General features: G+C 33.4%; 1 protein-coding gene across 1 annotated transcript in view; it reads right to left on the reverse strand.

Annotated features, from left to right (window-relative positions):
• Positions 1-326: 326 nt before the first annotated feature.
• Miga (mitoguardin) overlaps positions 327-10,788 on the reverse strand; it is a 46,260-nt gene continuing 35,798 nt past the window's right edge. Inside the window, exons 4-6 of the mRNA XM_081977073.1 lie at positions 5,873-6,033; positions 5,695-5,820; positions 327-1,986 (exon numbers count right to left, since the gene is read on the reverse strand). Of these exons, the coding sequence (XP_081833199.1) occupies positions 1,156-1,986; positions 5,695-5,820; positions 5,873-6,033 (1,118 nt within the window). The 3' untranslated portion in view covers positions 327-1,155. The remainder of the gene's footprint in view (positions 1,987-5,694; positions 5,821-5,872; positions 6,034-10,788) is intronic.

Consider the following 10,788-nt stretch of genomic DNA (forward strand, 5'->3'; position numbering starts at 1 on the left):
TTGGGTTGCCCAAAACTTAGCTGCAACCTGTTATACATACAGATATATCTGGTTACCAATACTAACACCGGCAACTCATTATACAGAATATTGTATGTTGAGTTGCCCAAATCCTAGCTGCAACCCGTTATACATACAGATGTATATCTGGTTTCCACTTTTAAATTCAGCAACTTATTATACAAGTCAGTGTATGTTCGGTTGCCAAAAAAATCCTAGTCGGAACCAAACAACAATAAATTCTCCTGATTTTAAATCTTCTTGACAATTGGTAAATGCAAGCATCAGAGGCTAATAAAAAAATCAAACAACGTTTGAATGCAATGTTTGCTGATTATTAGTTTATTACCGATAATAACTAATGACAGAAACAAATTAACAAATAAAATTAAAAATTACAGATCATAAAATATGATAGATGTTCCGGCAGTAAAATTAAAAAAAATTTCGTTTAATGCTCCGCGAAATAAAGTCTAACCCTACATACAGTGTTCCCAAATTGGCGATACACATGAATGTATGGTAACTGTAAGAACAACAAAAAAGTAAAATGGTGACAGTTCTAAATTTGATTTGAAACACTCTGTATGTAATGCAGGTAAGCTTAAGATTTAGCTTAAAACGACTTTGTGTGCAGAAATGTAGATTAAGAAAAAAAAATTCAGTTATAACAAGAGTGAAAAAGAAAAAAAATCAGATTAAAAAGAAAATTATGAATGAGGTTTATCCCATTCAAAAACAATCACAACAAATATTTACCTAACTTTAATTGCATTGTGACACTATTTATATGCAATTTTAAAGTATAAGCAGAGTACCGACACAGTAAACGTCAGTATTTGTACTAAAATCGCTGTTATAAACAATCTAAAAGGAATGTTTACATAGTAAAAAATATATACAAAGGTAGTCATGGTATGACACATAAATAAAAATTATTGGCACTTACCAACATGACTAGTCTGATTAACTGACGGTTCACCATCTGCACAATTCGAGCAATAATTGAAAAGCTTGAGCAATTCAAGTAAACCCTACTTTTCTATATAATGTGGTCTTAAATGCTGTTTGATAGTACACAAAAAAGTCCCGAAAAAATTGGGAATTTTGTCTTAGACCTACATATTTTGAAGGTAAATCTCACATCGAAAGAAATTAAAGTTGCGCGCAAAGCCTTTGACAAATATTATCTACTCTAATTTTCAAATGCTTTTGCACATCTCTAGCCAAATCTTCAACGGTAACAAACCTACATTTTTGAAAACTAAATATATCTGATAAGAATCCCATAAATTGGTCTTTAAAATATACACAAGTCTCCCTTAGTAACTCGTCCGATCCTAGAAAACCCCAAGCAAGTAATGGTGAAAGCTGCTCTGAAATCGTATAAAAATGCGCCATAAAACCATCCTGAAACTTCAGTTTTCGCTTTTTCGTTTTAAGTACCGACCACACTGCGGTAGTTAATGCAGTTTCTTTGAAACCTTTCGACAACCAACGGTTTTGTATTACCGCCATAACTGAAGAAGGTGGAGAATCTAAGTCTTCAAAAGCGTCCATTAAAATGTAGTCTAAAACTACGTCGTAAAAAGTCAAAGCTTTAACACCGCGAGTACTCAATTCTTCTTCCATATCGCGCCACTGATTAGGATCCTGGATATACTGCAAAATCTCCTCGTAGCCTATTAAAAAATCTTTAGGATCCTTGTCGGCGTAAAGCATTAAGTCTGCTAAAATTTGACGACCGGCATCAACGAAAAACATGTAATTTGAGGGATCCCTTAAGAGATGTTGAAATGCTAGCCTCAAACAATGTAACTTCGCTAAATATTCACCGTCTGAACCACACTTAACTACTTCCGTCCTTAAGGTTCTGCATGGAATTCCACCATTTTCAAGTTGACGCAATGCAGCTTGGTATAGTGGGTACGCTTCTAGATCTGGGAAATAGTCAGAGAACTCTTCAAACTCTTTGAGATCGGCCACCTGAACAGAGAGAGAAAGTTAGCAATAAAATTAATAGATTTTTTTAAATGGGTAATAATTAATATAATAATGACTATAATGATATATTCGATTATTCGAGTGTCTGAGGACTTCTTCAGCCTTATGAGAATTTATTTTTGTTGTTTCCTCCTCTAGGTCCTCAAGGTTTTTTAGTTTTAAATTTAAATTTAATTTTATATAGTTTTAGACCAGGAGTGAAACTAATTAAAAGTGCCATATCAGGTGGCGTTATTTAAAAAAAAATTGTTGAAAATCAATCAGATAAACTTCAAAACCTTGTCAAGAGAAAAAATAGTAAAAGGAAAAGAAAAAAACTTGGAAGAAGCTCTGAAGAGGCTGGGAAACGTATTCGACTGGTGGTGTCTGCCTCCAAGTTTGTACTTCCCCTAGTAATTCAGACATTTGGACCAAAACCTTTAAAGATGCTGGAAGGGCGTTGTTAGCAGATTTTTGGAAACAGCTTACGTTTGAGCTATTTTCCAAAAAGAAGAATGATCAGGCAACTGATTGTTTGAAGCGATTTTCACTAATGTTTGGACACTGAATTGACAGCAGAGGAGGATCCGACACACAGGCAAAGAAAAGATCTACTAGAGGTGATCTGCACTGGTGATCGAAACTGTGGACTGTGGGTACCCATAAAGACTTTCAAGTTTTGCTTCTGGCAAGTAGAATATTATTAGTTTTAAGTTTTGTAAATAAGTTAGGGTAGTAGATTGTCTAGTCTATTTTATTTTATATCGTAACGGTTTAGAAATTTAGTCCGTAAAAATTTCTTGGCATCCCTTATTAAAACATGTCAAACGAACATTTGGATTTGAATACTTTTGAAAATTTATCTGATGACCTAGCGCAACCTTAGGGACCTCACCTTTGGATACGGGGGTTTTTAAGGGATAACAGAATTCACGATATCGAGGAAATGTCGTGTAATGTAATACTTCTAAACTTCAATAATCAAAATCATGATTGTCTGTCGTTCTTACTAAAAAATAAGCTAATATATGGTAGTAAATGTAATCATCTAAAAACTATCCAAGATATGATGACATTTCCGGTTATTACGAATACAGAATGCTGATTTAAAAGGAACACTGTACAGTGGTTTTCATTTTTGGAACGTTGAATGCTAACCATCTTCATTATACAGGGTGCCTGGAAATAATGCTTAAACACTTCCAAGCGGTTTCTACAGCAAAAATGAGTTTGAGCAGACGTTCCTACCACTCTTAATTACAAATTATCCTGCTTTGATATGACAGAGTTAATATGAGTTTTAATTTGATAAAATTATTCTTTTTATACAAACTTAATAATACGTTTTTTGGAGTTGAAGCAATTGATGTAACTTCAAAAAACTGCTAAATATTGAGCTTAGTTTCCAACCTGCTACAAAGCAGTCTGGCTTTACCCTAAGATTTAATTTTTTTAATACTTTTTTGAATGTTTTAAATTCAGACAACGCGTGGAAAAGAGAAAATTGACTTAAACGTCAAACACCACTCAGATTTGAAATGCAGAATGGCTGTCAGATAATAATAGGTCTGTTCGCAGAGGCAATCCCTGACTAGTTTCCAACTCAAAAACAGTAAATCTCAAGTTTCATTGGTTGAATGCTCACGTGACTATGACATTGTCTGGTTTTGTGGCCAATAGATGTATCGATTTCTCTGATTCCTAGTTGAAGATCTTCTCTGCAAATAAACCTAATGTATGACGTAACAGACTGTCACAATTGACAACAATGATAGTTAGTACGTAATGGGCGTTCGCAGAGAGAATCTCCAACTAGTAATCAGAGAAATAGATACATCCATTGGCCACAAGTCAAAAAACGTCACGTGAGCATTCAACCAATGAAATTTGACATTTACTGTTTCTGAGCTAGGAACCAGTCAGATATTGCCTCTCCAAACAGACCTATTAGCTTGTCGGGAAATGTCAAATATCATATTTTTAGGATCGCCCAATAAAAAAAAAATATATTGCAGGAACGGCATAAGCAACCAAAGTGGGAGACAAAAATCGTTCAGTATGGCGGCCATAAATTGTCAAAATCAGTGGCGATAATCAATCTGCTGTTGCTCACTATTCACAAATCCACTCGTCAATAATAATTCAACTAATTTAAGTTTGCAAAAATTAACCTTTAAAGGACCGAAAAGCAAAACAAACAAAAACAACAAATCTTTCGAATGTCGTGGACAAAGATGGCGACTTCCGTTTTGGTCGCTTAATGCACAAACGGGGTATATGTTACCTCCTGATACTTGTTCTTTTTTCTAATACTTGTTCTATGTTCGACATATAAATCTATATTTGTAATGTTTTCTATGAGGAGGTCTAAAATGCGCCAGGGTGCGTATTCTTGAAACGAGGGAAGGGAATTATCAAGAGAAAGACATGTAGAATGTGACATTCTATCAACACTTCTCTTGGCAATTCTACTCCCTGCGTTCAAGAATAGGCCCCCAGGTGTCATTTTTCAGACCCAATATAACATAATGTTTATGGTTATATCTTGTTTTGAAATGTCAAATTTTAACAAAAAGCACAAACGTCAACTTTTTGCAGAGTTGCCGGCTTGTGCCATATTTGATTGGCTATGGACAGGTCGACGTCGAAGTGGATATAGCCAATCAAGATATTAACAAATTTAAATGTTAAGTTTACATTCTAAACTATCTAGACCATTAAATGCCTAATCTAGCATATTTTCGGGGTCTAAATTAAACTACCTAAAAACTAGTAATTTAAAAATAATTAATTAATCTTGAAGTTGTCAAAAATTTTGTAAATAACATTTTTTTTGGTTGTATGTGTTCTACTACTAAAAAAATAATTTTTCCATGCAGGATGTTTTTAACTTCGTTTGACCTAGGATGCGCTGTACAAAGTCAATTATGTTAAGTTGTATATTAATAATTGTTAAAGCCCTTACGAAATAATACTTCTATTTATGGAAAGCTAAAATAATTCATAACCACTCACAATAGATTGATTTGAGCTTATCCGGCCTTGAACTTAAAAAAGCTCATTGACTTTGATACAACTAAACTATTAAGGATGTTGTGATTGGAATAATTAATAAAAACAAACTTGAAGTCATTATTATAACACTTACAAAGCCAAACAGCATATAAAAAATACAGAAATGAGATAATTATGAAATAAAAAATCAACGGCAAGAGCAAAAACCATTGGAAACCAATGTTCTTGACAAAGAAAGAGTCAAAAATAGCCAACTAACATGTGTCAGAGTCTGCCCTTTTTTCATCCTTGCCGAAAGAACTAATTTGTCTCTCTTCTTACCGTTGATTTTGTAAGGAAAAATCTTTTTAATACCAGAGTATTACCATAATCTTCAATTTGCACTCTGTATAAAAAACCCACGTTCAAATGGAATGGTTTAAAGCGTTTGTCACCCACTTCATTCAAATGAGCACCTAACAAACATTTTATTGATTGTAAACTATAACATTTCAAGTTGCTAATGTTTTTAACTCTAATTTATGCATTCTTAACCTTCGATAAGGACGGTGTTTATTAATTAAAGTATAATTTAAAGTCATAAAAATAAGTTTAACTTGAAGGGTTAAGTCATCATCAAAATTAGCAAATATTAGGTGTGTTTTACCGGATTTTAGTTATTGATTGATTTAGTTTGTACTGCGTCAAAATAATTACCTGATCTTGTGCAGAAGCAAAGCTTTCTCCTCCGGATAAGTCAGTGTCAATACCATTTTGTTCACGATTACTTTCAGGTCGAAAAAGCACCGACCGTTCGTCCAGGAACAACATTTCGGAATTTTCCTATACAAATCGTTGTTACTAAACGTTGGATTTGGAAAACAGCAGAAAATACCTGTAATTCTATGGCAGAATCTAACAGCAGTTGCAAATCTCTACAAAAACCCGCTTCCTCGGGGCTCAGCATGGTCAACGGTGCCCCCCCGCTGTCTTTGGTTCTGTAGATGGCCAAAGCGTCTTCCCAATAACCGATGCAAGTTTCCAGCGCTTCCATTCCTAAAACGAGACAGTAATCAGTCTTACGATTATGTCGAAATAATCACGTCAATCAAACTAACATAATCCATATACATATCAAGCTAAGTATCGCGCTTTTAAGTTTCCTTAACGGGAATAATATGTGTGTGAAAGATTACATTTAGCTGTTGCATATACGTTCAGGTCGGAGACCTTTATGTATAAATCTGGCCAATGTAATCATTCAGTCTGTATTTGGAATGAATATTTTCCCATATAAATTAAGATCACATTAGGGTAAGTGAGAATTAAATACAATTTCTTGAATGGAACTTTTATTTGCTTTTTTTTCAATGTCAACTGTGTGTTGTTTTTTTTTTCACAACAAACCACAAATATCAGCACTGTTACTAGTTTGTGATGTCAAAAAAAAGCAGGAAGCTAAAAGCTGCTTGTTTTGACAAATCACAAACTCCCTACTGAGCTGAGATTTATGCAAATAAAGCACATATAACGGGCTTACCATTAAAATGAAATGAACATAATCAACATTAAAGTACATCATTCTATGTATGTAAAAACCATATTTTCTTCCAGTGTTCTGAACGTAACATTTGTATCTCAACAAATAAAAAAAGTTACCTTTTCCCAAAGGCCAAAATCAGTATTTCCTGCTGTCTAATGTCCTAACAATACATTTATAACGATCACCATAACAAGAGAACGTCTAGCAGACCACCTATTTATTGATATTAGTTATGATCGTTGCATGCAACATTATAGAGAAAGTTATGTTGCTAGTAATGCATTATTTATAGCGCACCAGGATAGCTAATAGCTACTTATTTAGGTTTTCAGCGAGTGCGAGTGCATATTATCGATTTACGAGACTACTTTTACAGACAACCGTATGAAATATGCTTACTTATTTACCTATTGCGTTGGCTTTATTAAGTAAATGCATTGGAGCCGAAGAAAATCGCAGCCATTTAGGGGGGTCATGTTGTATACAAACTTTTTATTAGATAAACAACTCAACAATTAATGCCTTAACCATTGGCACCACTTATTATTTATTACAGCACCATTTATTGTTTACTACTAGTGATTAATGCAGCCTTAATACACTTGTTTTAATTGATTGAGTTTGAAAGATTCAGTGAATATGAAATACAACATTATTATGTTGTTTTTTAATTAATTTATAAAATATGTTTCAATAGTATGTATGTGACAATTTCTACTTCGTTTCACACAATTATGCATTAATTTTCAATCGCAGAATCTCATCAATTTTCTTATTATCTACTTCATACAGACTTTGAACGTAAATGAATGCTCTCTGAAATCTTCCTTTATGACTAATTTCCTTTAACCTCTAACCGAAACTCTCACTGGATTCTGCGACATTACTCAAGTATGACGTCACCCGCTTAGTTCCCAAGTGAAAAATACGAATTACAAGAACGGATACGTGTCAAACGTCCAAGTAATTTATTTGCAAATTTACGCATATGTCTACGCACGGGTGCATACAAGAACACATTACCTCATTACCATATTTAAATTATGTATCAATTGAAGTGGTGACGTAACAGCGTTTCTGACCTATTTGCGGTGAATTTTACTATTTTTACGTCCTTCGTAGTATCGATATCAGATTAATCGCTCTTACCGACGTAATTACATTTATTGCACCATAGAAATGACAGCTTTGGTGTTTATGCCCGTTTGTATTAGTAATTGCGGTTTTACTTGGCATTTGACTAATGTGGTTGGTATTTGACTACATTAGCAAAATTTGTCATTTCAAAAATAAAAAAAGACCATACAATATGCTACAAAAGTATCCAATTTTGTGTGTTACAATGTTTTTTGTGGTATGTTTAGTGTAACACTAGTAAAAAGTATTTTGTATTCTGCTATGGTAACACGCTTGTTAGTGCAAAAGTTTATCAAAACCAATCAGTAGAAAAAATCAGATAATATAATAATAATAACATTGTAATATTTGTAATTAGAAATATCCCAACAGAAATCCCTAAATCTCGTGTAAGTAATCTAGATAAAAATTGTGTTCAAAGTTAAACATATAACATTGGGATGCCCAAAAAGCTCAATTTTGTCAGTGAGTATGTTATTACTGACAAATGTACATTCTTTTTAACGAACATAACTGCTGATTTGGTCTGAAGAAACTACACAAAAGGTAAATTTTTGATCTGCGACAATTGGTGGAAAAACTGAACCATTTATCATCGATTTTCATTTTAAGTGGAAATACTTATTTGAATCTTTAAAAGCAATGTAATGTTTTATGAATTTTAATATTGCTCTTCTCAATTATTTTTTTGATAATAACCCAGCACTAAACGATAAAATATGGTTTTAATGAGATGATGCGTCCTGACTGAATATCCCAACTTATCTTGATAAACTAAAAACCTTTAAACAACCCTGATGATCAGGATGATTTCAAACTTAAAATACAAGAAGAAATGAAGAAACCGACATGCTACAATGTTTTAAACCCCTTCTCACAGTACTTAGCTTATTGCCAGAACAAGTCAAAATAACTGATTTCTTCTTTTAATAGATCCCCATCTTAACGTTTTTCAGTATACTGTAGGAAATCATAAAAGTTATCCATACTTTTGTTGTTACACACTATTGTATAAGGAAATCAAAAGTTAGAGAGGAAAAAGCAATGATGATATGGTAGTGAATATATGAAAACCTAAAAAATAGATCTACTATTTAAATTTACGTTAAATAAGTATTTCTTCTTTACATCAATACCGAGTATAGCTCATATTTACTGAATTGAAAATGTAGTCGTCGGCGCCAGTTTTTTTCGTATAATACCTAAACCGTAGAGAATCAATGGAAAAGATTTATGCGGGTATTAATAATTAGAAGGCAAACCATTGAATAGCCATAACGGTAAAGACAGGTGCGACTCCTTCCTCTTCCCTTTCAAGGTGGAAATAGAAAATATTTTTTACGTAGGGGATTCTATTTGAAGCGACCGATAAATTCAAATACGACAAAGATATAGGCTTAATCCGAGAGTGGGCATGTAAACAGTAGTGGAGTGGAAGGGTTTCTTTTTGAATCTTTGACAACAATACGTGTTAGATTAGGTAACATACGGTACAATGACATTAATATCTTGTTCTTTCCAAATATGAATTGTGTATTAGTAAGAGATTTTAAAAACTTAAGAACTTTAAAGAGACTTGATTTGAAGAGTTATTGTTAATGTCAAATTAATCTTTCGTTATAATGAATATATTACATTATACTTTTGTGAAACCAAAGGGTAAATCTTATACATCGTGTTTCACTCTCATCAGTTGCACTTATCAGTGTAAGTAAGCCAGATTTCATTCATTAGGCAATTGAATAATTTGTTGAGCTCAAATCAAAAGTTCAAAAATTAGAAACAAATATAATTTACGTATGAGCCACAATAAAGCATGGACAAACAGTTCAAAACACTTTGAAGAAAAAAAATGAAAGAATTAAATCGGGGAAGTGCGCTGGCCAGCTGACAGACTCTCGTTTACTAATGTAATTATTGTTTTGTTATGTGTTTGTGGTTCTTCTACTATTCTTCATGGACACTGTAGTCAACGGAATAAGTTCTATAAAAATTCAGCAAGCCTCCTTTCAAAAAAATATATAAATTGAAACAGCAGTCGTAAAACTTGTTACAGTGACGTTAAGGTTAAAATATGACAAACAAACTGTGCATGTGACAAGCGTGTGTCAAAGCGAAATTTATATTTATGTTGCAAAATAAATTAAGTCTGGGGTTCCTCGTAACCTAACCTAACTCTTGTGCAAAGTGTCTTGTCCGCACTTGTTTGTCCGCTTCGCGTCATTTGTGCATATCCAGCCATCGAGCGTGCAAGACTTACTTTACACACTTGTTAGGAAAACTACTATTTTATAAAATCGTGTCAAAAAGTACACTTTTTTGAATAATGTTATATTTTCTGTGATTTTGTAATGAAACAAGTTGATTTGCAACCACGCAACCCATGGAAAAAGTCTTTTGAGCCACAAGAAACTTTAGAATGCTAAAGAAACAGATTGACAGTGATTACTAAAAATTCAAATGGTGACGGAGCCGGTGTTTTTTGAAATCACCCATGGCGCTTTCTTTCGAACCATGATGTCGGATTCAAACCCGTTATGATTTAAAAATCACATGACACCATAATTTTAAAATCACATGGTGGTCACGTTACTGTTGAATCAGAACGCGTTTGGATCCGAAACCACAACCCAAAAGAAAACTTAGAAAATGATTTCTGCTGTATAAATCATACCGCCAACTGACCAATTCGATCACTATTGCCAACCTAATTCACATTCACTCTTCCTAGTTTTTAAATAGACTATAGGTACTGCAGGATATTCATGGTTAAGGCTATACTGTTTTAGTTTGATTTTCCTTATATACAGGGTAATTCAAATTCGACCCTCACCATTGGGATCTCAGAAACCATAAGAGATACGAGAAAGTTTAAATTGGGGCAAAGTTGCGCAATGTAAAGCTCAACCAAATGCAGTTTTAAAATTTTCGATTTTCCGAGTACTTCCGAAGATATCCGAAAAAAACTGAAAATTTGATTTTTTGTTTTTATTTATTTCTAATCTTATTTGAAGAGATATTCCAAAACTAAAAGCACCCTTTCATTGCCACTTTTTCTCAGCTATTCGATGATGGATTCAAATTTGCCACACGACGTTTCGTTTTTTGGCAGCCATCATCAACTTTCTTTT

The sequence above is a fragment of the Ips typographus genome, linkage group LG4 (genome assembly GCF_016097725.1).
Source record: "Ips typographus isolate SLU linkage group LG4, UJ_Ityp_2.0, whole genome shotgun sequence".
In the NCBI taxonomy this organism is placed as follows: Eukaryota; Metazoa; Arthropoda; class Insecta; order Coleoptera; family Curculionidae; genus Ips; species Ips typographus.